This window comes from Trichinella spiralis (assembly GCF_000181795.1).
Source record: "Trichinella spiralis strain ISS 195 chromosome Unknown Scfld4, whole genome shotgun sequence".
NCBI classification, from domain to species: domain Eukaryota; kingdom Metazoa; phylum Nematoda; class Enoplea; order Trichinellida; family Trichinellidae; genus Trichinella; species Trichinella spiralis.
This window is the reverse complement of record NW_003526943.1, coordinates 2792807-2820403: the sequence shown is the minus strand read 5'-3', so window position 1 is coordinate 2820403 and position 27597 is coordinate 2792807. Positions and strand designations below refer to the sequence as shown.

At 32.2% G+C, this 27597-nt stretch overlaps 6 protein-coding genes and 1 non-coding gene across 7 annotated transcripts; 3 read left to right on the top strand and 4 right to left on the bottom strand.

Annotated features, from left to right (window-relative positions):
- The first annotated feature begins 42 nt into the window (after positions 1-42).
- Tsp_00668 (pancreas transcription factor 1 subunit alpha) lies at positions 43-5470 on the top strand. Its single transcript, XM_003376462.1, has 5 exons — positions 43-88; positions 272-937; positions 1357-1478; positions 3623-3645; positions 5353-5470. Exons 1-5 carry the CDS (start codon positions 43-45, stop codon positions 5468-5470), a joined length of 975 nt encoding a protein of 324 aa, XP_003376510.1.
- Positions 5471-6095: 625 nt separating this feature from the next.
- Positions 6096-9335, top strand: Tsp_00669 (glycine receptor subunit beta-type 4). The gene is made up of 3 exons (XM_003376461.1): positions 6096-6770; positions 6823-7072; positions 8776-9335. The coding sequence occupies exons 1-3, from the start codon at positions 6096-6098 to the stop codon at positions 9333-9335; spliced, it is 1485 nt and encodes a 494-aa protein (XP_003376509.1).
- A 429-nt stretch (positions 9336-9764) lies between these two features.
- Tsp_00670 (Spo0B-associated GTP-binding protein) lies at positions 9765-11080 on the bottom strand. Its single transcript, XM_003376460.1, has 6 exons — positions 11075-11080; positions 10714-10919; positions 10571-10662; positions 10374-10518; positions 10131-10204; positions 9765-9958 (listed from the first exon to the last, which is right to left on the bottom strand). The coding sequence occupies exons 1-6, from the start codon at positions 11078-11080 to the stop codon at positions 9765-9767; spliced, it is 717 nt and encodes a 238-aa protein (XP_003376508.1).
- A 798-nt stretch (positions 11081-11878) lies between these two features.
- Positions 11879-12785, top strand: Tsp_00671 (hypothetical protein). Its single transcript, XM_003376459.1, has 4 exons — positions 11879-12016; positions 12262-12413; positions 12469-12501; positions 12560-12785. The coding sequence occupies exons 1-4, from the start codon at positions 11879-11881 to the stop codon at positions 12783-12785; spliced, it is 549 nt and encodes a 182-aa protein (XP_003376507.1).
- Positions 12786-13021: 236 nt separating this feature from the next.
- Tsp_00672 lies at positions 13022-13093 on the bottom strand. Its single transcript has one exon. It is a non-coding gene; the product is annotated as a tRNA-Gln (tRNA).
- A 1303-nt stretch (positions 13094-14396) lies between these two features.
- Positions 14397-15653, bottom strand: Tsp_00673 (putative RNA recognition motif protein). The gene is made up of 2 exons (XM_003376458.1): positions 15069-15653; positions 14397-14888 (listed from the first exon to the last, which is right to left on the bottom strand). Exons 1-2 carry the CDS (start codon positions 15651-15653, stop codon positions 14397-14399), a joined length of 1077 nt encoding a protein of 358 aa, XP_003376506.1.
- Positions 15654-17350: 1697 nt separating this feature from the next.
- On the bottom strand, positions 17351-27194 carry Tsp_00674 (putative GTPase-activating protein GAP). Its single transcript, XM_003376457.1, has 11 exons — positions 27160-27194; positions 26793-26928; positions 26460-26732; positions 26163-26369; positions 23126-23414; positions 22907-23061; positions 21595-21690; positions 20730-20856; positions 20147-20248; positions 18187-18963; positions 17351-18060 (listed from the first exon to the last, which is right to left on the bottom strand). Exons 1-11 carry the CDS (start codon positions 27192-27194, stop codon positions 17351-17353), a joined length of 2907 nt encoding a protein of 968 aa, XP_003376505.1.
- Between the last annotated feature and the right edge of the window lie 403 nt (positions 27195-27597).

Here is a 27597-nt window from a genome sequence, read left to right as displayed (position 1 = left end):
TTTAACAAACTCAAGCAAAGCAGTAAAGTGATAATTAATTTAATGGAGACAGTGAAAAGCTGCCATTGGTTGAAATGCACTGGGCGGAGTTAGTGTTATCTGTGACCCACTATTTATTTGGTAAACCGATCGTGCTCAACATTAAGCACTAAGCGCCAGTTTTGGCCACTGGCGATAATTTTTCCGAATCAGCACTGTATTTTATTTTGCTTATACGTTATGATGAATAACTTTTTTGGAACAGTTTCAGGATTGAAAAATACTTATTCAGATGCATCTCTGATGATGCAAGAGCAAAATTTTGATTTTAATTCATACAACAATTTTGAAAACATGTACAACAGTCAAGCTGCGTCAAATTTTCATATCAATGGAAATGAGAGTTTGCATGGAATGATGAATGCTGTAATGAACCACGAAGCTTTTCCTTATACAGAAAATTGCCACATTTCTGAATCGTCAGCAGAATTATTTTTGACAGATAGAGGAAATTTCAGCTCAGAATCTATGGATTTTGGCTCTGTTGCTGATCTACATTGCGATGGTGAAGAAAATAATTTTGATTTTCTAACTCAAGTTGCAATACCACCGCCTACAAAAAAACAAGAAAAAAAGATTAAAAAGAGGTATCGAAATCGTGAAGTTCAGTTACGACAAAGACGTGCGGCAAACCTGCGCGAAAGACGTCGAATGCAGAGCATTAATGACGCTTTTGATGGTCTTCGACACCGCATTCCAACGCTGCCTTATGAAAAACGACTTTCCAAAGTTGATACTCTTAAACTAGCTATTGGATATATACAGTTTTTGCAGGAAGTTTTAGAGAAAGAACCCAATGAATTGCCTTGTGATTTGCTTTCATCTAATAATCGTTCGAGTGGGTTGAGTGAAACGATCTTTTTGTCAGAAACAGAAGGAAAAATTAATAATCAGTATGGTAAGAGCAGATAATTTTTATTTTATGATTTTTTATACTTCTTTCAATGAACTGTTGCTTTGAAATATAATGAAAGCAATTATCTTTTATTTAGACTTTACTTTTAATTAAATTTTTTACTTTAAAGTATTTAAATTTAAAATGATTCATAAGGCTAGAAAAATTTTGTATTGCAGAATAAGACTTTCTGAATAGCAACTTATAAAAATAATGTTTTGATTAATGTAAAATTTAAATTAAAAAATAATTGCTGTTATCTAAGTTTTGCAAAAGTTTTTGCTTTGTCACTTGCTTTCCTACTGTTCAGTAATTTTTCAAAAATGATACATTATAAATAATACATGTAGTATAATTACAATATAAATAATATGCATAAATAATAAATAATGGACTCTGCTTAGTTGTATTTTTTATTTTAGTTAATGCACAGCAGCACTTTCAAAAACAAAGCCAAATTGGAGTGCATTCCATGAGCTGGAGTCGTAATGATTCAAAATACGAAAATGGGAATACTTTTACTGCCAAACTCTGGATACCTGAAGTTTATCGTACAAACGGAAATGAGCATTCAGCGTCTTCTTTTCTCTTTTCTTCCAATCAGGCATCATTGATAATCAATAATGATACGTGATATGTTTCAAATTCTGATGGTTCACAATATCAATGTACTTTTCATGTAAAAAATGAAATCAGTATTCTTTAAAAAATACAAGTTATAATAAAAATCTTTGCAGTATAAGCTGCTTTTAAGTAAAAGAGTTCTATTTAAAAAATATTGACCAAAAAACAAAAGATAAGGTAAGCCAACTTGCTTAGATGGTTAATGGCAATTCAGATAAAAGAAATAGACGCAGCTGGCAACAAGTGCAGTTTTCACACGATAGTCAATAAAATGATACATAATATCATCAAATTTGAATTAAGGTAGTTTACTGGTGTTACTATTTCTCTCTTCAGTGCTAAGTTGCCTTCTTACAAATGCAGCCCTTTACTTATGCTGTTCTTCAATAATGCTCTTATTTCTGACTGTCGATTTAATCTAGTTCGATTTTTGCCTGAAAACTCATTGCAGTTTAGCTGATCTTTGTCTAATCAAATCTAGCAAGTTACAGTTTCATCATTTACATTCACCACTAAATATGAATAGAAACTTCATTCAATCAGTGATGAAACCTTATAAATACTCATTACAAAAATCTATGATTACAATTTGTTGCATAGATTAAATGACATATATTACTTCTTTGTTTTAACTAATGTATTAGCATATTTTTTTAAATACAAACAGAACGCATAAAGCATGTTACATGAATAGTTCAAGTATGTAAACAGTTTGAAATTTAAGCTGCCAAAGTTATCAAAGTAATGAAGCTACAGCTTTTAAGTTTGAATTAAATATTCAGTAAATAATGATTTCTTTATTGAACACTGAAATTTATCAAAAAGTGCTTATTATTTGAAGAAATAATTTTTAAAATTGAAAGTTTAGGATGAATATTTAAACTGAAGGAATGGCAGGATAAGTTATAATGTAGTCAATAAAAGAGAGTATAATTAGTGTTTATTAAGCGAAGGCAAATTTGATTCAGTGAAGTTGTTTAAGATTTCATTTTATTTATATTTTAGAGTTAATAAAAATTTTGATATATTTTAGTAACATAAAATTCCTTTAATTTAAAAATTTTTATAAATCTCATAAATTCACTAAATAACATATGCTAATAAATTAGCTTTAAATGCATTTAAGCAATTACGTATTGACAGAATTGAAAGAATGTAAGTATTCTTCAGAGTTTAATAGAAATTAATAAGTAATTTTAAATTTGTTTCAAAATGATTATTTAATCTGATTTTTGTATTTACTGATTTTGCTCTTATAAATTTCAGAAAATTAAATATGTAAATATTACTAAATGCATGCATAAGAAAGTTATGCATCACACTGTCTGTACAAAAATAATTAAGAAAACAGGCGCCCTTGCCCCATAATGCTTGAGAATTTAATATATAATGAGGCATTACTTTATGCGCAACACATATTATATATTATATAATTTTAAAAACTAAAAGTGTTAATCAGATTATTCTTATGGAATTTGTTTATTTTTTTGCATAAAAAGTGTAATTATATTATTTATAATTATTAAATGGAAATAATAATGCATGCTATTATTGCAATGCGTTGAAAGCAATATTGTGATATAAATCAAAGAATATAGTAATTCCAAAATTAAGTAAGATGTAACAAATATGATTAAACTAAAAAATTAGAACCTGAGTATTCTAGCGTTATTTTTCACTTAAAGCACAACAAAATATGAAGTGTCATAACCAATGACGCATCACTCATATTACTGTATGCAAAACAGTTGTCTTTGAAATGTAAATGTTCTAATTTATTTAAAATTAAAATATATAGCTCTTATTAAAAGACAAATATAATAAAAATTTTTTAAATTTCAAACAAAATAATGTAAAACCTCCAATTGCAACACTATGAAACCTGCAATTTTAATGTACTATGCTGATTTTTAGTTTTCTTTATTAAAATTGCATCATACATTTTGTTTTTGTGTTATTATGAAAAACACCAGAAAATTATACTTGAAATCAGTTGCAGCACTATTTGAATAGCAGGAATGAATATGAGTTGAATACTAAAGATAAAATGAAAAAATCTTTTAGTTTCGTTTTAAATATCTGAAGAAGTATTTTATAAATTTTTTCCTATTGTAGTAAGCAAACATTGTTAAACTTTTCTATTGATTTTCAGATCAGCATGGTAAGCTAGTTTAGGAATGCATATTATTTAATATTGGAAATTTTCGTTTCTATTCATTTTTACTGCCTCATTGCTATTCTTATCGAGCATTAGTTTATCTGCTGCTTAAATCTACCAATTTTAAAGCTAGAAATTTAAATTGTTGCACTGTCAAACAAGTTAAAAAATTTTCCCTTAATTTTATAAGCATTATATAATTTGAATATCTTAGTTAGGTTTTTATAATGAAGCACAATTACTTTACTGCAGGCATTTACACTGTATATCTACTTTAATATGTTTTGCTTTCATTTTATTGGATAAAATGCTTATAAAAATTTATGCTAAAACTTTAAATATTTAATAAGGTTAATCATAATAAAAATAAAGTTTTAAAAGTAAATAAAAATTAATATTTGATGTGATATAAATTTTAAAAGTAGAAAATAAAATTTTTGTATGTCCAAAGTTGTTTCCATTTACATACCAGATTTAAGTTCACTTATTTTGAGTAAATCTGAAATTATTCTTCTATGAATAATTTGCGTTTAAATAGCAGTAGATTCTGTAAATTATTATGGAGCAATATTTCAAGTATAAAAAATTATTGGGAAAAGATTTACAAACAAGTATAACAGAATATTAATTTAAACTATGTATATTTATGAGAAACCATTCACTGTTATAGTTTGATATTATGAAAATTTTGAACAAAAATTAAGTTATAAAATGCAATGCTTCATTTTTTCAAATATTGATTAGATTTATAAAATAATTTAAATATATAAAATGTTGTTATTATTCAATGATAAATTCGAAAGTAATACCTATTTAGGATACTGCAATATTTCTATGAACTGTAAAAAATAATTAACAGGTTAACTTTTATGTCATGCTAGTAATTTAATCACTGCCATCATTTGTATGCTTTCGGCTAAAATTCAATAAAATCTATATAAGCAAATTCATAAGTTTCAATTTCTTGTGCAGCGATATTTTTTAAAAAGCTTTTGAAATTGAAACGTAAGTGCTGAATGATTAAAATGTTGAATAATCGAAACGTAAGTAAAATTTCATGAATAAGCATTTAATATGACTAAAAAATTACATTATATCATGTTAAACTATTTTATCAATTATGAAAGTAAGAAAAATATGAGGAAATCAAACCTTTTTCTGCATAATGCATCAAGAATCTTTGAAAAACAATAAAATTTTTATTTATTTCTCATATAATTTAGCATTTCAAGACTAATAAATAACAAATCAGCATTATGTTGAACGTCATCACTATACGTTAAAAAGTGTTCAGTAAAAGGAGGGTGTGTACAATTCTGATCACGTAATATAATAAAACCTATTATTAAACCAGACGTATGCTTTGAATGGCCAAAAAAATATCACAATCTATAAAATTTCCTTCAGACAAATTCGTTGAAATGAAGCAAATGTGCTAACGTGACAGCAATTGTTTGTCAAGCTGAATTGTGGATTTTCTATTTGAATAAGAATGTTAATTCGACATGCAAATTCATTGATAAGATTTAATGAATTGGAAAACAGTTCAGCGAAGCGAATAAACGGCACTGAAATTACAAATTAACAAAAAGCAAGAATTAATGTGCAATTTTTAACTATCAAGTTATAAATAAAGAGTAGGACGACTGCGTCGACTTGATTTGCCCGCTTTTGATTCGATCGTTGACTTATTACGATTGGATGTCTTCATAAACGCTGCTGATACGTTTAAAAGCGATCCTTTCCAAGCATAAGAACGTGGCAAAGTGAGGAAACGTCGCAGTGTAACAGCCGCTTGCCAGTTTAGACGAATCGATTTTTAGCCTTGTCGTCAACCCTCGTCATTCTACTTTGCCGCTAATGTTAACCCGTCGAGCTGTTTTCCAGTCCAGACCGTCAGGCAAGCTTTTCAAATGCGTGCAATTTGGGTTGTCCAGAAAACTTGCCAAAATCTTGCTCAGCTGAACAAAATCCATCACTTATATCACAACACTTATGCATGCAACTGTTACAACTTTTACATTGAACTTGGATAATTTTATGTCAACTTACTTCCAATTTCACGCAGTTCATCTTTTTCCTGCTTTACAATTTTTGCTGTTTATTGTCTTCGGTTCGATAATTATTATTTGTCATCACTGTGGTTTGTTGATCGAATATGAACAATAGATGGAAATGATCGATTATTACATTCCAAAGCATTGTACTTGTTTGATGCGCTAGTTTAATAATCCAAACCACAGCACGTGGTGCAATTGTGGCAACAGCATTTTAAGTTAGCATTCTTTCCCATGTTGATTCTCTTCCGTCAAAAATATATGGTGTAAGAATTGACAAATTTGTTTAAAATGTAACTGAAAATAACAATTTTAGAAAATTATGACGAATTTTTTTACTTATGCATGGATTTGTTTATTTGTTGTACGCATTTTGCCGAGTTTTGCCTACACTGAGCATCATTCACTGTGGAAAGCGGAATTTCCTCGGTGTACTAAAGATTCAGAAATTATCGAACGTCTTCTCAGCACTTATAATAGAAACAAAGTGCCAGGTGGAATGGCTTCCGTAAAGCTTGAAGTTTGGGTCCAAGAGATTACTTCCATTTCAGATATAACTTCTGATTTTAACATTGATCTTTATGTCAGTGAATTATGGCTGGATCCTGCCCTCAGTTATTCTCATATGAATCCGTGCAAGCAAAATCTCTCATTGAACAATGAAATACTGAAACACCTTTGGACGCCAAATTCATGCTTTATCAACAGCAAAACTGCGGAAATTCATGAATCGCCTTTTCCAAACATTTTTCTCCTCATTTATCCAAATGGAACAGTTTGGACCAATTATCGTCTGACGTTAACAGGCCCTTGTACGATGGATTTGACAGCGTTTCCTTTCGATTCTGTCACTTGTCAACTGACTTTTGAAAGTTTCAATTACAACACTGATGAGGTGAAAATGTCATGGACCGATATTGGTGTCGAACCAATGAGAGAAAAAATGGAACTCGCAGATTATATGCTAGAAAATATTGTCAATTTCAGAAATGAAGTGGTGCGTATTTTCTCCACTGTTGTGCTCATTATCAACTTATTGTATTTTTCAGTCTTATCCAGCTGGAAAATGGCATGAGCTAACGATGCAATTTAAATTCAAACGTCGACCAGGTTGGTATATTTTACAAGCCTACTTGCCAACATTTCTTACTATATTCATTTCTTGGATTGCATTTTGTCTTGGAACCAAAGCCATTCCTGCCCGCACAATGCTAGGCGTTAACGCATTGTTGGCCATGACTTTTCAGTTTGGAAATGTCATTCGAAATCTACCTCGTGTTTCATACGTCAAAGCTATTGGTAAGTATATTCGAACTTTATTTATAAAAGCATTGCGAAATGTAAAAAAGAAAGCATGAACAAAAGTGAACATTATTGCTAATCAGCTTTATTTGAAAATGAACTGCATTTGAAATACTATTTATTTTATTATAAAAAACAAAAAAAACCAAACAAACTGTTTCTTTAAAGTTTAATATGAATTGTTTATTTGAAAGTGTGCCAAGCAAGAATAAACGGAAGAACAATTTCAGGTAAGTATTTTCTGTCCTGAGGTGGCAGATCAATTTTTTCGAAAGCAAGAATTATGCTAGGTCAATATTTTCAATTAGTTTTCTTGAATTCAGTTCTCACGACAAGGCATACGTAGCATGCTAATTTATTTTTTCCCTCTGAATATACAGAATAAGTAATTTTTTATTTTATTTTCAAATTTTTTTAAAAATCACGCCTTTTTTTTCTATATTTTCAATTTTGAAATGAAATTGTAAATTTCGATGATTTTTCTTCACATTTCATGTTTCGAAATGAATTCACTATTTATTTCATTAAATGTTTCAAAAGTGATTTGTGCTTGTTTCAACTGGTGCCAAACAATCGAATTAATTTTTATTATGTTTATTGAGTGAATTTTATTTTCGGTGTTCTATGTTATCTAGTTAATTTTTTTGATAGCAATTTTCGAAGAAAACCTTATATATATTAGTTTTTGTGTAATGCGAAGCATTTTCTTGTAAAGATATTATTAATTAATACAGACAAATTATATCAACAGCTTTTTTCTCGTTTACAAGCAAAATTGTACATGAAAATATTAATTTACTTTAAATAAGAAAATATGCGCTATTTGTGCAGAATTAATGCTTCGCTGAAACTGGTCAGCGTATGGACAAATCAGCAGGGAATGTTTTAATGTTCTTTCATTTGGCATTGAATTTTGACCATGCTTAATAGATCGAACATTGGAATGATTATAACAGACTCGTCTGGGATGCAGAAGTGATAAGCATCAAGCAACCAGCTTCTCATCTGTCAAGCAGTGATGTCGGAAAATTGCAAGCATGTTTGTTGTTAATCAACGATCATCTGATTATATCTTCTTTGTAAACATCATTTAGCATTCACTCGCATAAACTTCTTTGCAAATAATTTGTCACATTTTCTATTCCATTTTGAAAACAATTTTTCAAATTATATTTACTAATTGATCCAGTATAAATTGCTGTTTTTCAAAAGAGCAGCAATCAATAATTTTAAAATGTTTGTTAATTTTTTGTCAAATTACAAAACTTGCACTAGGTGAATAACTTTGTTTTCTGAATTTTTCAATATTTTTTCTATTGATGAATTGAAATTTAAAAAAATGCATATAGAGAGAGAGAGAATGAAATCAATTTTCCAACAACTTTATCCAATAGTTTAAATTAATAGATAGACAGATATCGATCGACAATTTTGTCATCGCAATTGATTGAAAATGTTGCATTGCTTATTGATTTTCTTTCCTTGTTTGAAACTCGTGTTTAATTTCTCACACAAGCAACAAAATGAATTATTTGTATATATATGAAATAGTTTGTTTTTTAAGCAATCAAAAAATATTAATGAGCAAATAAATACAAATGAACAGATATCATATTTGCAATTTTGACGTCGTAAATTGGAATGAATAAAAAAACAATTTCTGAAATAGAATTTGATTAATAATTGAAATTGTTTTTCAGATGTTTGGATGTTGAGCTGTATGACATTCGTATTTTGCTCTTTGCTTGAACTGGCGTGGGTTGGCTATTTGAGTCGTAAAGCTAACGGTTTCAAGAGGCCGCCAACGCCGGCTGCCAGAAATCAGTCTTCACACAAACACAAAAGGAAAAAGACCGTCATGTTGAAAAATGAACCGAAAAATTATGGCACAATGAATTTCGATATGGAAAATTTTCATTCTATTCATCATCTGAACAGAAACAATTCGCACACCAACGTTACCACTGCCTTTCCGTTCTTTGATTCCGATGATCCATACGAATACAGGCCGCCAGGCTTGCAGAGGCAGATGAACGTGAATTTATTCCCCAAATCATATTCATATTTATGCAAGTGCCAACAGCGTCTCAACCAATCCAACTCGTACAATAAATTGAAAGAGACCACCGCCAATCAGACAGAGAACCAATTTTACGACTACGACAGTCTGGCATTGAAAATCGACCACATCTCATGTTTCGTATTCCCCACTTTATTTGTGCTGTTCAATATTTTCTACTGGTGCTATTATCTCACATAAATGTACCACAATGCCTTCAGATTGAAACAAAATTTTAATAAATATAATCATCAGATTCGAGCAGCTGTGATTCTTTTTCCAACGATTCCATCGATATGCGTTCTCGACGCTTATCGTCGATTTCATCAATAGCAGATCGCAAAACATTTTTCAAAATATCCGTGTTCTGTTGCAATTTAGCGGATATTTTTACAATATCAATCGGCTTGGATATATTTTTGGGAATGATTTCTTCTGGCAATTGTTTTTTCACTTCTGCAATGTGCTCTAAATCAGACAAAAACTTGGCCGACCTCTCATCAGCACCCTTGACATCCATTTTGTTCAAGCATATTACAGACGGCTTGTCTACAAGCTGAGGATTGTACAATTCAATTTCCTATTGAAATACACTGATCAGATCAAAATGAAAAACAAAACACAACAAAATTAATATGCAAACAAGTAAACCTTGTTAAGAAGTAAATAATTTTCCAACGCGGACCTGAATGGAGATGCCGCGTTCAACTGAAACCCTCGAATGTCGATTACAAACAGTAATAAATAAGTTCTTTCAACGTGCTTCAAAAATTTATGGCCCATTCCAACGTTCATGTAAGAACCTTCTATCAAACCGGGTAAATCTGCAACGGAAATCTAAAATCAATTTATTAATTAATTGAAGTAACAAGCAAGCTACTGAATTCAACCTGCCGTCCATCTTCATACTCCATCATGCCAAGTTGCGGGCGAACTGTAGTGACTAAAGTGAAAACATCAAAAAAACGAAAATTCCTAATCTAAATATTAACGTACAAGGATAGTTAGCAATACGTGGTTTCGCTCTTGACAAAGCTTTCAAAAGAGTAGACTTTCCGGCATTTGGAAATCTGTAAAATATAAAATATTATGATGTAAACTCTGATTTTCATGATAAATTGGATTCAACTATTAAATTTTTCTGATAATAATTTCCACTGATCATTTAAATATGAATTCAACATGAACAAACAAAATACTGCCAAAAATATGTTAGCTGTTAAGATTCGTTGAACTCACCCTAACAGACCAATGTCAGCAATGAGCTTCAAATCCAGACGAATAATATGAGGTTCTCCTTTTAAGCCACCATAAGAGGACTTTGATGATCCACCTTCACCTCCTATAGCTACAAGCATCCGATCACCGTGATGATCCAGATTTCCTTAAAAAGCAAAAAATGCATTTGCAAAAGTAGTTTGTTAGCTAAAAAATACCCAATAATTTCCCATCGTCAGTTGTTACAGAAATTCCTTTTGGAACAGAAATGACCAGATCCTGACCTTTCTCGCCAAAAATGCGAAACTTTCTGTAGAATAAAAAATGATATTCTTGACAAAAGTATAAAATTGGGTTTTACCCGCTGTCGCTGCCTTTTCCAGCAATAAATCGTTTGGAAGGATTACTTTTAGCAAGAGCATGCAGAGTAGCACTTTCATTCACTTCTAAATAAACATCACCACCGTCCCCACCAATAGCACCGTACTTTTCCAAGCCTTTACCACCACTTCCACCACGGACATAAATACGTAGGTGATCTCTGAGCAATGTTCCACCACCTTTCAACTAAAGAACAGAATAAATAATATACTGACTTGCTTTATTCACAAGATTACCTTCACGGGAGATAAGACTCTTGAAAACAAAAGTACCATATCATTTATACCTTCCTTTCAGATTCTTTACACTACTGTGTACAATTTAACAAATACAAAACATACGCACATTGGTTTTCTATGAATCTAAAAATATAATGACAAATAATTCTTAATCAGTTCCATAATAAATCTTCACAAAAAGATTCAAACACAACAAAATATAAATCCAAACCTAACTATTTAAAAATAATTTCAAACAAACATCAATATCAGTAACTAACTGTTTAAACTACAATTAAAGCTTCCAACTAAAATAACTTCTACTTTTATAATTATAAAAAAGTCAACATATAGTAATAACAAAGAAAAGGTTAAATAGTTAAATTAAAATTTTTATAAATGAAAAAATACTCATATATACTAGCGCAAAATAAATTAACAGATGAAAATATGAAACCATTACCAGTTACTAAATATATAAATTTTATATCATTATGATAAACAAAAATAAAAAAAATTTCAAAGCAAAAGTAAAATACTTGCATAACAAATATCAACAGTACAACTATTTAACTTCACAAAAATAATTTCTTCTCTACAAAAATTACAGTAACAAATTTACTTGAAAATCAAAATACAGTAATTTCATCTTTAATAAAATTTGTCTAAATAATTCAATTTCTACATATGACGCATACAGCTGTAACTCGTCGCTCTGAAAAGTGATGAAACTCAACTGAATCAATCAGTTATGCATTAGACGACAGTAATCTTTTACATCACTGCATTTTATTACTGTGAATTAATAATAAAAATTACAGAAAAACATTTGTTTATAAAAATTATTCGTGAAAATTTATACATTAATTTTCAACAATACGTTTCATATTTAGATATCAATGAGATCGCATCTTTTGCCTGTTCATTATGGCAGAAGTTGAATTAAACGCTTTTGAAAAGCAATTACCATTTCAAAATATCAACTCTGAAGATGTTAAGGTAATTCACTTGAATAAAAAATGCCGTGTACAACGCCCAGCTTGTACTGCCGTATCTTTTCTTCAGGTAAAAATAAAAAATGTCCAGTTTCATGGTAAACTTACTGTAATTTTAATAAAAGTAAACAGAAGTATTTTCAGATATTAATTATTAATACAAATTTCATTTCTGGTTAGCAGTTAAGATTAAAAATCAAATTGCATGTTGCATGAATTTTGGGATCTCATGTTTAGATGTCGTATAGGTTTTGTTTACGCGTTGCTTATTAACTGTTTACACTGTCAAGCTTGATTATGTTATAAATTTTGCAGCTTTCGCAGAAGAATAAAGTTGTTTTATATGGCTACGAGAAAGGCTGCTCACGAGCCATCTGCTGTGCAGAAGTTATTAAGAAGAAATATTTCGAAAATCCTGATTTCGTGCATCAAACGCTTAGCCAACGAACAAAACTATGCTTCAGACGGTAGAGGATTGATTTTTCTATTTTAGTATTCATTACTAAAAAATGTCCATTTTAGTCTGGAAGAAAATTTGCAATTATTGTCGAACAGGTATAAATTTGAATAATTATTCAAAACGATGGTCTTGTTGAAAATGCATCACATTTAGTGTAAACGTGAAACGAGACGTTCCCACAGTATACATATTGCTTTCCAGCGAACAGTTGGAAGAGAGTGACAAATCGGAATGTGACTTTTACAACGCTGTTGATGAATTTCAGGCAGTTACAAAATTTGAGAAACCTGCCACTTCAGTCGTTGAACAGCAGGATAAGTATCCTAAGAATAACTGGAAAAGAGTAAGAGGGAAACGTAGAAGAAAAATTACAAAGTAAACATATTTATATGTAAAATGGCGCTTTTGGAATAGCTATGCAATTGTGTGATAAATTTCAGTTTCAGCTGAATAAATAAATTTGGCATTTACTTTGTTGAAATTTTTATCCCCAATGATGATAGAATTTTAATATTAAATAGTTTGAATATAGGAGATAATAGTTAAATTATTTTTGACACTGAAAAAAGCATTTTTATGAGTCAGCTGGAAATGTTTTTTCTTGATAAGTAAGATAGGTCCCACCGAGATTCGAACTCGGATTGCTGGATTCAGAGTCCAGAGTGCTAGCCGTTACACCATGGGACCGTTGGAAATTTTCTAATTTTTTACATAATTAAGTGAGCCTGAAATGCATGACTGTATTAATTTTGGAAAAAATTGTCGGTTGAACGAACTAACATGCCAAATAATCTTCTTAAGTGAAATAAAAGTGTTAAACATTCGACCTTGGGATGTGGTGATAACTTCATTAATGTTTGCATTAAAATGATTTTACCGTTTAGTAGCATTTATGAATACCAGCTGCTTTTACCCCCATTTATTGTAGGGTTGTTTTATTTAGTAAGAAAAATTTAATAATAAAATGGACTCATATGTGAATTAAAGTCTTTTACAATTTTACAGTTGAGAAATTAGGAAGCATTTTTTCATTGTTTGATGTTTTAAATAGTAGAGGAAACTATTTCTGCTAGTTCTTTTTGATTGGTGAAAAAATTTTATTGGTTATTTTCTGCATCTATTGCTAATTGCATCGAATTTCGAGTTAAAGCAAAATAATATAACTTTGAAAGTTCAGTATTAAAATTTAAATAAATGAGTATATATATATAACGAAAAATATATCAATTATTTTTTCTGTATTTTAATATTTTTAAAGAAAACATTATTTTAAGTGTTATAAAAATTTCAAATCAAATATTACCACCGAGTGTAGAGAGCGGTGGAAATATCATTTCGTTGTGGAAACGAGCTTTAAAATTATTAGTGCTTACACGATAAATGTCTACCGTACAAGTTAATTATTCATTATTTGTATCTTTGTCTTAAAGAAGAACTATTAAATAAATATCCAAAAAATTTAATTTTGAGAAACAAGATATTTTTATTTATTTTAAAGTAAAGTATTTTCAATCTTTTGAATAGAAGTAAGAAAAATGTAATAGCCAGGTGGGAACAACAGAACATCACTCCAATGAAGGAGATAACAGAATAAAAACATTAATGAATGAGCAAAACAGCACTTAATAACAATTACTATTGAACCCAGTTTGAGTGTTGAGAAACAGTCGTTCCAGCATGAAAAAAATAAGTGTATATACTGCCACCACCACCACTGCTGTTACTACTACTACTAGTTGTAGTAGTAATAATAATAATCATAATAAACACTAATACATACTAGTAATAAAAATACTAATACACTAATACACTAATACATATAAAACTTTTGAAAAAACAATTTCCTAATGATAAAATTTTAAATTTCATTGATTTCATATCTTCACGTGCATCAATTCCTGATTATCAAATTATGGACAGTTGTATTACCTGTATGAGGGTAATGAGCATGTAATACATTTATATAAATATAAAGAAAGTTTCAGTCAAGTTAGTCTGCATTATTTGTTACCAAATTTGCAAGACATGTACTTTGAAACACTTTCAACCGTTTTCCATAAAACTTGGTTCCATTCAGTTTCAAAAAAGCAGTTTTTGAAGTCTCATTCATATTTGTAAAACTCACACAACCACACAGCGCAGGTGGATATTTTCTGCTCGCCAAAATTGCATAATCTACTGTTCCATAAGACTTACAAAACTCCAGAAACTGTGAGTCATTTAAATGGGCTGGAACATTAATAACAGAAAAATTGTAAGAATCCATCGGGCCGTCAATTCTGGTAAAAGTAGTCGTACGATTTTCATTTTCAGATGTATTATCTTTAATTTCTTGGCGATCTTTTTCTTCTGTGAAGTCACATGTTCCAAAATAACCCACAAACTCATCATTTTTGATTTCAGTAATGTCTGAAATTTCTTCACTAGACAGTGGCACCTCAGATGAATTTGATGAGTCAGTTTTGCTTGCTTTAACTCTAGTCTAAAATTGAAAATGATTCTTTAAAGCATTTATTATAAATATAAATTTATGAAATATATATATATATATATATATATATATATATATATATATATATATATATATATATATATACATGTATGTATGCATAGGTATAATATTAGCTGTAAATTCTTTACATACCACTGTAGTAGTACTTACGGCAAAGTTGTTTTCTTTGAATTTATTAATAACCGTTCTGTTTGCGAAAACCACATTTATGCCATCTCGTAAACTATGAATTGGACTTGATCCGTTCAAGCTTCGTTGTGCAAGAAAAGCCTCTCTGGCATTTTTCATCTTCACAAGTGAAGAACAATTATCAACATCTTCGAGAATTTTGCACTGCAACACGGCACCGTATTTAGAAAAAACATGTTGGATATCTTCTTCTCTAACATGCTTCGGTAGCTTTGGAAGATAAAGAATCCTGCGTTTCCATACTCGCTCTTTTGTTGGACTCTGTGATGTGTTCTGTTCTTGGATCATATTCAAGTATTTCACTGATCCAACATTCCTTTTAGTCTGATGATGGTATATATCACCATCACGTTGACAGTCATATCTTCGATTTATTCTACGTCCAGATATTCCAAAAGGTTCCCTACCACATTGCTCATCACAATGTTTCAAACTTTTATTAATAATACCGATTTCATTCTTTCTTGTTATGCCATTTCTTTCATTTTTCACATTTCTGAAATTTCCTCGAAGACCAACAGTATCTCTCGAATGGAAATTGTTCATTTTTATAATTTTCATTTCTGACATTGAAATTACACAATTAAGACACAAAGTATGTAATTTCTAAGGATTTTCAGTCTAAAAAAAGGAATTCATAAAAGATATATTAGTGAAAGGAGCGCATATTATTAATCAACCTGTAAGAGGAAAGAGACAATAAATAAGGAATCAAAGTATAAAACATAAAATTATTTTTAAAATATAACAAAATATTAAAAAATAACAGCATTCAGAGCCATAACGAAGAAACAGAACCACTTACCAAGGGCGCAAGCAACAATGTCCGCTGATAACTAACCATACACGTTAACTGTAAAAAACAGTCAGTAGGAAAAATTGTTAATTCGCGAACCTGATCTTCTTTTACAAATAAGTAAAAATCTTTTATAAATAAAAAAATAATGTAAAAATAGATACTATAGTATAATTTTTATACGTAAAATTATAAATTTATGTTATTAAAAAATTTTTCTGTCTAACTATATATCTTTATTATTTTGATAAGAATTAGTTAATTAAAAATTACTTTGATAAAAATTATAAATATTAATTTATAATCTTTTAAAATAAAATTTTAAATTACAAAGATTTCAGCATTGCTTTTAAAAATGTTTATATATCAATCTATCACCTATTCATGACAATTTAACTTGACACTTTAGATTGTACAGTCTTACATTTTTCTTCACGGTAACATATGAGCAGTCAGTGCTTGAAAAAGTAATTCAACTTTTTAATAAAAAAGTGGTTTTCAAAGCATAACAATAAAATGAAATTTATCAAAATTTTTGTACGCTCAAATCATAAAGTGCAATTTGTCTGTCACGGATGTGCGCATGCATATTCACTAGTTAGTAATGCGATTACTGTAACAAAACATGTGATCAAATAGACAGTGTTAAATGGCAATTTGATTCAAAGGAATATTAATGGGATAATTTTATTTTTTGACTGGTGAGATCTTTTGAATGTACATTTTAAAACGTTGCACACCAACCACTTTATCTGCTGTTGTCATATCTGTTATTACTGTCACATAAAGCAGTAAAGATACGGTTGTACAGGTGGAAAATATGGGCATAAAAAATACTTGAAAATCAAATTTACAGTATTAGTAATTAATAAGAAAACATGCAAAAATTAACATAATTAATTTAATTAATTAAGTCCACAACACTTTCAAAACGAAGTTTCGTTAGAGCCATCAAATAATTTACAACTGAATTTACATGTAATTGTCTTCTCACCTGAATTTGTTTCTGGACGTTGGAATAATACAACGAAACACTTGATTATTAGGTAAGTGTTTTTTTAATAATCACATCGAATCAATCGCCGGCAAGTAAGAGAGAAGAAGTAAGAGAAAGTGAAGAAGAATTTGTACTTTTTTTTTCTTTGGCGGCCACAACACAACCAACGCAGGCAACAAAACGAAGTTGATTTGTCGAATGCTTGTTTGCCTGTTGTCAGTTGGTGGTATTCGGTGAGTTAGCTTTCTTTTGCTTTTTTCTTTTTCGTTCTTTCTTTGTCATTACTTTTTCCAAGCAAGTACAAAAGAAAAAAAAAAGAAATTATTAGCTTTCAGAAAGCTGTCGCGTTGTGAAAAGCGAACAACAGAGAACAGAGAACAAAAAGAAAAGAATAACAACAAAAAAATCGAGAAAAGCTGCTAAATGTAATATTAATAATAATAATAATAGCTAAGAGTGGACTTGCAAAGCCGGGTCGAAGTTCAACGGCGGGGAGGACAGGTTGGGATTGCTGCGACGCACAGACCGTCGTTTCAGGCAACGCTGCTTCAAGGCGTGGTCATCATCTTGTCTAGCTTTGGACTCGACCGACGCCATCATACCAGCTCCAACGCCACCCTGCGCCCCGGTGACTGCTTCGATCGACCATCGCGTGGGCGCCGTTATGGTCGACGGTGCAGATGATAATTTCACGCCTACAATACCACCACAGTCGACGTTGCCCAACGTGTGCCGTCGTGCATCACGCCTCTTGCCGCCACCTGCCTGCGGAGACGATGATTTGCGATTGTTCAATTTGAGCAAATGGGAAAATTTAGCTGGCATTGCTGAATCGAAACTACTTTGGCCATAGTTACGCAGGATTGTCGAACGAGAAGAACAAGACGAAGAAGATGGAGTAGTGGTAGTATTATTAATAATAGCAGTGGAAGGAGAGGTTGGTAAATTTTTGACATTTTTATTCTGTTCCCTATTCGTTGCAGCTGATTCCAGTTGAGCAGGACGACGCATGATTACGTGTCTTCGTAAAAATGCCGACGATGAAGATGAAGAATCGGCAGCAGGGGAAGAAATCGGCTTGGAAAGATTCGATTCAACCAACCTTGACTGATCGTGCATCCCGCTAGACGAAATCGAAGAAGCACATATGAAACTGGTGGCTGGGTAACTTTCCTTGGCCAAGGTGGAAGCACCATGTTGGTAAGTTTTACTGTTGTTGTTGTTGTTGTTGCTGTTGCTGTTGCTGTTGCTAAAGGCACGGTCAGTAGTAGCAATAACAGTAGCACCAGGTGTATTTATTTTTGGTGAATTAGTTGAATAAGCCAATCTTGCTTGACAAGAACGACTCATCAACATATCGTCGATGTTCTTTTTTCTCACATCAGATTCAGAATAAGGAATCAATTCGTCGTTGTGTTGTCGTAAATTCACCTCATTCCTATTATCATTATTACTACTAAACTGTGGCCCTGTCGTTGATAAGGAGGCCAAAATATTGTTACCGCTACGAGCAGACGACGAAGACCAAAGAGGATGACCACGTTGAAATTGTTTGATTTTTTCCCTAGTCTCTGGACTGAGCACATCCAAAGAATTGGGATTCACGTTCAAATGACGACAATGGCGTGCCAGACCATCGATCTTGGCCACGCTGTCGACCGGCGGGGAATTGTGCACTGAATCAACAGCTGACGTGCCGGCAATGAATATCCGCCGAGCGGTGTAAATCTGCTCTTCGCGACTTTTGCGGTAATCTTCGGCCGCTTGAATCAACTCATTTGTAGTCGAGGATCTGGCAGAAATTGCCAATGGATCACCGACGCCAGCCGAAAGACGTCGGCTGTTCAACAACGACGGGGTGCAACATTCAACACTCAACGAATGAAGCCGTTCCGCCCTTGCCACCTCCTCGTCGATATTCCTTTCGTCATAATCAGCTGTAGTGAAGCACTGTTGCGGTTGTTGAATCGCTTGTGCTGTTGATGACGGTGCCAAACAGCCACTTTTTACCATTTTCACATTTTGCAAATTTCTAGCCAAATTTTCTTTCACCTTGTCTAAATCTACAACAGCAACAATTATTTCATTCGAACAAGAAAGAATTCAATTTCTTCCAATATAAAATAAACACTGCACCACCAATTCTTTCCCAATTTCTTCTCACTTTTTAAAATATTATTATCCAATACAAAAGTATACAAATCAGTTCCATTTGAATGAAAGGGAATTTTTTTCAGAACTCTACTGAGATTGTATTTCTAGAAATTTCAACTCCTAAATCTAAAACTGCAAAAAAAACATTTCAAAAGAAAAAACAATGCAATTTCCTTCTTCTCCTCCCTCTATTCCCTGGTTGTTTGATTGGATATGATGATTTTCATTCACATCTATTGACAAATGCTGCACGTACGTAGTAGGTAGAGTATGATGTTAAATAGCCGCTCGGCTGTTTGTTGATTGATAAAGCTTACATGCAGAATGGCATTTGGAAAATTGTGGATCAATTTTTCCACGCGAATATAGATTAGTTCATTCAAGTCTGCAAATGGTGAATGCGTTGAAGCTTGATTGCGCGCTTCAACGATCATTGAGAAGATGGTCAAATTGAATTGAACTTACTTACTATTTCCTCTTCGATTCGCTGAATAACAACAACAACAACAACAACAACAACAACAATCACTCTCCAATCATTCTCCAATGATGGAAAAAATGGGATTTTTCTTTCAGTTAAAGCTAATTTTTCAACTTTCACAGAAACCCTCCTCCATTTCATTTAATCACTTCGTCTGACTACTGTTTTCTGTGCTACTGTGCTTGGTTCAATTCTTCTTTTTTTGCTTACAAATAACACGTGTTTTTCTATTATTTAAAATAATTTTTCTCCACTACAACCGCAATCAAGGAATAATAACTCAAGAAGTTAGTTAGATTGTATTTCTGATTATTGTGAACCAACTCTCTCAACTTGTTGTCAATTAATCACTGCTTTCAGCACCATCTTCAAACAGTTTCGTCACAGACAATTATTTCTATTCAGAAAAGACAAAACTGATGGAATATATTGAAACAACTGTGATGAATGAATTTAAAAATTTGCCTCAATCAACAACATCTACATCAGCAAAGATGTCTGTCTCCAGCTGCTTACTTCGCTGTCCTTTTCGTTAATTTCTTTTTCCACACAGACGAGAATGAATTTTTATACGTTTTTCTTCGTCAAACTTAAAATTGATAAATACATACTGGAAAAATCCATAATGAAGCATTTCCGTTTGTTGATAAATTCGTTAATAAGAATAATGCTCAAAATCAATTCATAACAAAATACAGCAATATATGAAAATTCTGAAAAAGATAAATTCTAATTTTTCATCAAATCTTTTCTGGTAAATAGAGATATTTTTCAACACCCCAGGTATATGTTATACGTATATATATTGCATATGATCACTGCAGCCATGACAAATAGACAATACGTCATAGAATTTGTCTGTATTCAGAAAAACATATCATAAAAACAACCGAAGAAAAATTAACCACCAAAAAATTAATTTAAAATAAAGGAAATAATTTATAATTTTAATATAAAATATAAACTGCATCATTTTCGCTTTTTTGCAAATTTTCTCAAATTTACATTGAAAATCGATAATTTTTCATCATTTAAAGTTAGCAACATTAAATATAAAGGCACTGATTGATCAGAGGAGAAGAGCTCGCGTGGACAAAATACAGCCAGCCCCCCTTCCCATTAACTAATCAAGCACATTTATTTTGTGAAAAAAAATTACGGAATAAATGAACAGAAAAGGAAAAACATATCTACCTTTTTCTGAATGATGAATCAAATTCAACAACTCGCCCACATTTGAAGAAGAATGATCTAATGATTTGGTCAATTCTGACTGATTGTCAAGACTTGCTGACCAATCTGGTCCAAATATCCAGTCACTCTGTAAACCAAAAGAAATATTTATAATAATAATAATAATAATCGGTACAATATTAATAGGACATCTCGAGAAAACAAAAAATCTTACGTGCGACAAAAGGAGCTCGACTATTTTACACTGATCAGACATATGAGTGACCATAGTGACCATGTTCTCACCACTAGGGCGTACAAGCGATGGGCCAAACATCAGTGCTAAATTTTTCACTTCCATCTACAAAATTAAATTTAAATAAAGAAAAATATTTAAAAAATAAAATTAAAACAAAATAATATATACTTTGTTCACCGAGCTGTGCGCCACAACCCGTTTGAGATGCTGCAGTAAAAATTTGAGCGTTTCGAAGTTATGTTTTGGAAGTTTGAAGATCTAAATTTGAAATTTATTTTTAAATGTAATCCATTTGAACACCGAACCCAGAAATTTAATGATAATATTTAAGTTCTATTTACCAATTCGCGAAAAACTTTCAAACGAGATTCTAGAGATTCGATCCGATTAGCTTCGATAAAATCACGATAAAGTGCGCTCGTCAACAACGGATCAGGCAGTTTGCGAAAAAAGGCTTTCAAAAGGCTGCTAACGACATTCACATCTCGCCATCGAATATCGTCAAATTCGACCTCAAATATTAATACAACACTTAATATAATATTACATAATTTAAAAACTGATTCAAAAAAATTAATAAATTACAAATTCAAATCCTTGGTCCAAATTGGCGGACAAAGTATTCACAGCAGCAGTGTTGCCAGGAATTCGATACACTCCAACTGTATCCAATCCATACGCTTCGACCACTTTGACACAAAGCTGAACTATAAGCGGGACGAACTAAAATAAAGAAAAAAAGAACATAAATTAATAATAAAAACAAGAAAAGCTTTCATTAGCAAGCACATAATTTCATTCTTCTCATTTATCAAGAAAATATAACATTTCAACAATAATAAATTTGTCTGTTTGCAAATCCCAATCTCAATTTTAAATATTTCTTATCTGAAATATACAAGAGTTATTTTTAATTATAATAATAATTTAGAACATCCAATATTGTTGTTGAAGTAGAATAGAATAAATCACGTTCGGTTGCACAACCCAACAACGGTGAAGAAGTGAAATTTCCGCCTTCACTCGCTTCGCATCACATCACTCAAAGCAAACCGGCTTCATCACAATTAGCTCAATTTCAAGCAGAAGAAATGTTTTCTATGCCCACGTGAATATAAAAAGACACTAATTTGAAACTTGATTCGTCATTGTAGAAAATTATTAAATATCTTCCGTATAAAAAGAGAAGAATAAGGAGAAAAGTGAAACAGAAAAAGAAAACAAGCAGAACAAAGTGGTCGTTAGTAGGAGCAAATTTTAAATAATTATTACAACAACAACCGCAAATAAAGAGCAGTAAAAAGAAAATACAAGCTACAGATTAAATATATGAATTGCATTTTGAGGAAAAAAAATTAGAAAATCTTTCAAAATGGATTTTTCTTTTCCGTTTAAATTTAAAATATTACATGAAAGAAAGTATATATCTAAATATCTATCGTTCGCGTTGGCTGGCGCTGATTAGGCGCAACTTCATCTGAATCGAAATTAGCCAAAACTGATGATGAGATAGATGTTACAAGTTCTGTTGCCAACTGAAAGACACTAATTATAGAAGGCGTTCGTTGCTTTCAAAACTGCATCGATCAATCAGCTCATTAATGCCCAAGCATGATTCATCGTCACTTTTTTTCGTCTTTTATGCTTACACGAAACAACATCTACAACAATATCGCCAACAACAACAAATCCACCGATTCCAATCAATGTATATTGTCACTGTTGTTGTTAAGTGTATATAAGTTAACTTACAACTCAACTCAGATGAATATAAATTCACGAAATAAAAACGTAGAGTCGATTAATATAAAAATAAATTAATAAATCAATCAATCAATCATTCGATCAATCAAAACTCTAATATATAATATAAGAGAAGAAAAAATAAGTAATTTACAAAAAAAAAGTACAAATAAATAAAAAAAATATATATACGTACATCTGTTTCTCCAGTTGTAACGCATTCTTCCAAGTTGATACCGAAAACGGCGTTCACTTTCGGGTTGTTGACTTGAGAAGAAACAACTGCTGCCGGTCCAGCGGCAGCTTTCCTGGTTTTGCACCATTTTTTCACTTTTTTCAACGTTGCTTCACCTGAACAATAAGATCGTTTTTATTAAAATTCCAATAAATAATAACTGATGATGGATTTTTGTACCTTTTTCCAATTTAGAATGGGCAAGTTGACCAAACGATGAAGACGATGACGAGCTGGCAACAACGGCTGAAGCTTCGTCTCTGTTCAAGTCGGTCGCTGTCTGCTGGTCATGGCTTGCATCGTCCATTAGACTGGCATTAGTAGCAGCAGCAGTGTTGCGCTCTTTGGCTGCGGTGACCACTCGATGTAGGGTGGTCGGTTTTTTCAGCTTCACCGACGGTGACAACGAATGCGACTGCCGTTCGTAATGTTTGATGATCAAAGCCAAACTGCTCGGAGACACCGTTTCCTGGAAACATTGGTTCACCATAAACTCGCTTTCACTTCACTATCGATTAGGCATGTCCGGGCAGAGAAGAAAAAGATGGCGCTCTGGTATTAGCATTACTACTAACCACACACACACAGACACACACACATACACTCATTCCCACCACTACTAAACTAGCAATACTGATACAACTATTTCTGATGCTACCAACACTGTTATTATTCAAACTAGTGCAGTGATATACATAGCAGTGTTAGAAGCCCCTATCGACTAGCAAATCATAAACCAACAACCAAATGATTGATGATCATAACTACCATAATTAGGATCCAAGTTTGAAAAGAACCGAGTTGGCATTTTCGAACAGTAGCGGAATATTGTAACCTTTGTCTTATAATAAATTAATGGAAAGAAAAACAAATCACAATTGACTGTCATTTTACATTTGTTAAATGTGATCAAGAAATAATCAAAGATCCAACAACTTTAACAAGCGCAGAAATAGATACTTTCACACCAAGACAAACAAAGTCAGTGACAATGCAAGCATACCAACCAACCAACTAACTAACTAACTAACTAACTAACTAACTAACTATGGAAACTGGTTCATTGGAGTGCAGTTGTGAATGAGTTCATGAATATGCTCACACAGGCACTCATAACAATTCATGTACGTATAGAATCGAGCTCCTCTCCTAGCAAGCAAGCAGGCTTTAATACACATAGAAGAATGGAACAGAGAAAAAGAGACACAGAGAAAATAGCAGCTCATTTTGAATAGCTGACGATTTCGGCCACCGCCCCCTATAACCGGTGTCAAAATGCAGGTTAGCCATTTCGCACAAAAGCACCCGTTCTATAGTAAATTGTAGAAAACGCAAAACACAATATCGACCAAACACGTCCTTGTCTCTCCCTCTTGATCGCCCAAGGTCGGCTGAAATCGTCAGCTCCATTGTGAATCGCTTAGCTTCGATAAGCAATAATCAGCTGTTTTACATTTTCATAACGTCGGGCAGTGTGCAAAAATTATCAAATCAGCTTACAGATATGATTTACCGCAAGACGAACGAACAGCTTTTCAAAATAAAGAAACAACAGCAACAACAACAACAACAACATCACACAAATCAACATCGATATCAGCAGCTGCAGCTGCTTGCTACTGCCGTAGTAGTACTAGTATTACTACTACTACTACTACTACTACTAATAGTATTGGTAGTGGTCAAGATGAATGCGTCAAAAGAGTCCTGACGACATTACGAATCAACGGCACCGCAGAAATCGATGACCGGCACAGACGATGAATAGGCAAGTCAACTAACCGCCACACTCAGCCAATCGTCAGCCCTCATTGAAAAATCAACGTGCTGTTTGTGCAAAATGTCGTCATCATCAGCCAAAACGGAAAAGCAGCTTCATGGAAGCAAGCCATGATAAATACGATGAACACAAATCGTTCGAAAATATGAAAATCTGTTCAAGAAAACGCCAAATAAACCATCACTAGTTCACTTTTTTTCACTCTGGATGACGCATACATGCCCACCACACCCCCATTCACTGTAAAGCATGCATTAGCATGCCTTGAACAAAATCGCACATCTCTGAGATGGAACACCGCGCATAACCTTATTGAAAATACTTTTCGACTTGACTGAAAAGTCAATAAGAAAATCAATTCTCGCAACACATGTACAATGAAACTGCATTACCGAAAAATCTTTAATAATCAAATATTACAAACAATTATTATTTATTTGCTGCTTGCTTATCTTTATTTTTCTTTTGAACAATTTACCATCAACACCTGATCATCATTATTTTGAAATCACACACCACCGTCAAAGATAAGTAGCAACGTTCCCATATTCAACTATACATTGAAATTTTAATATTAATAATAATAACAATGATAATATGTTTTTTGTATTTACTCTCAACACGCATGCGCATGTATATCTTTCTCATTACAATAAACGAACTGATTACTTGTTTGCCAAAAAGAAAACTACAAATCCTTATTTCAAATTGAAAAATAACAAGATGAAGAAGAAAAATAAAAATCGTTGCATTCTAAAATCTGAAATAATATTTAAAATTATAATGCTTATCAAAACATAACTTGCACGTGTGAATGAAATATGTGCCGACAGAAATTGAAGGAGTTTGAAAAAACTTCCAGTGATGATGAACAATACTTATAATTATTCGATTGTGGCCTCTCTCTCGCTTGACATTTTTCCTCGGTTAAAAAATGATACTCAGCGTAACTGAATTCAATTTGCAATAATCGTTTTCACCCACTTAGCTCCATTTGATTACATCGCTTGCGAAATGCTCTCTTAAATTCCATCAACGGTCTCGCTTTTTTGTACAGTTAGCAAAGCAAAGAGAAAATTAATTATTTACAAAGTCAAACTGTTTATCATTTGTACAAGCGTTTTTCACTTAATTATTGGTAAAAATATTTTTAAAATTTTAAATCAAAACAACAAATAAACAAAAGAAAAAATCAATCTGCTTTCTGAAATCTTGCCAAGTTGAAATAACAGAAACTGCTTCACCGTGAAGAGAGGAACAATCACCGGGGCTGAATAGTAGTAATATTGTACTGTGCAACAACAATAAGATTTCTACTCCATCATTTCAAAATAAACTACATACATCACGCATGCAATTGGAAACGAGTTATTTACGTGTATTATATATAATGTAAAATTTTTGTAAAAAACAAAAACAAAAACAACCAATAAATACCGTCTCTTCGATCACTGCACACGATTGCAATGCGGCAATCCAACCAATCATATCTTTCTCATCCATCGCTTGGAACAAGTGCTCCGACTGGTTCACCGTGATGCAGCGGAATACATTCTTCCGCTTCAAGTGACTATAGGCAATGTCAGCAATGCACGAACGAACGTCGATCAACAGTGCCGCTTTTTCTCGAACAAAGTTCGCCACCTACAACGGAACATAAATTTTATTTAAGAAAAAAAAGGAATTAATTTAATATTATATTACTTTGTCAAAACTGAGCGCAGTTGGGGGTACGGCAAGCATTGGCTTCTCCGGACAGAGGTACATGCGATGGTCGATCAAAAATGCCCAATAAAGTTGCCATGACCGATCGTGCGCCCGACGACCGTTCTCCACGGCAACTTGCTTGTGGTACAGTATACCTTCGCGGTAGACAGTGTCCGACCTCGACGTGGAATCAGAACACGGTGACAACGTTGTCGGTTTGGCACAAGACGAATCAGAAAAGCTCGAACTGCAGCTGGGCGACGGTGAGCACGCTTCACTTGTAAAATTATCTACTTGGTCCTGACAAAAATACAATAAATATACATGTAAAACAAACTCATATCAGCTATGAATTATTACCTGGCAAGAATTGTAAAAATTAATGAAACGAGTTATTCGTTTCTCACGATTTCCTTGCTGACGGTAGCGCACAAACGGGGGACTAAGGATTTGGTCTTTTCCTGGAGGCACTGGAATGCGAGCACTGCAAGGAACGCTAAAACGAATAAAAATCTTGTTCATTTTCAAAAATTTTACCTCATCGATTCAGCAAACACTAAAGTTCCTCCAAGTGCACTAACAACATTATGATCAAACGTCAAATTTGATTAAAATAAAAACACACACTCTCTCTGACAAAATTCCACATTAGCGTCATAAATGAATGATAAACTTGGACAAGAGAATGAAATTCCAATTTGTCAGAAAAGTAAAACATGCCTTTCACATGAAATATCCATCGCAGTAAAATAAAGTCTGCATGAGTTTCTGAATATTAATGAATTACAAAAATAAAATAATAAAGTAATTTCTCACGCGTTTCATTATTTGAATATTATTTGTCGCTTAAATGTAATATCTAAACTGAATACTTTTAAACTTCTCAACATGCTTCCATTTTATACACTTATAACACACATACAGCTAATTAATTCAAAGCTAAACTGATGTTGACGGTGAAAATTTTTTTCAGTATTTTCTTTCAAAGTAAAAGAAAAAAAACTTGTACAAGAAAAAAGAATTTGGCTGTAAATTAAGGAAATTTCCATAAACACATCCTCATTGTGCACAAGCACATACACATACAATGTTTTGTAAAGCTGCCGCTCAAAATCTCAGATAGGAATACTGGAAAAATCAACAGGAATAAACAAAAACAAATCAT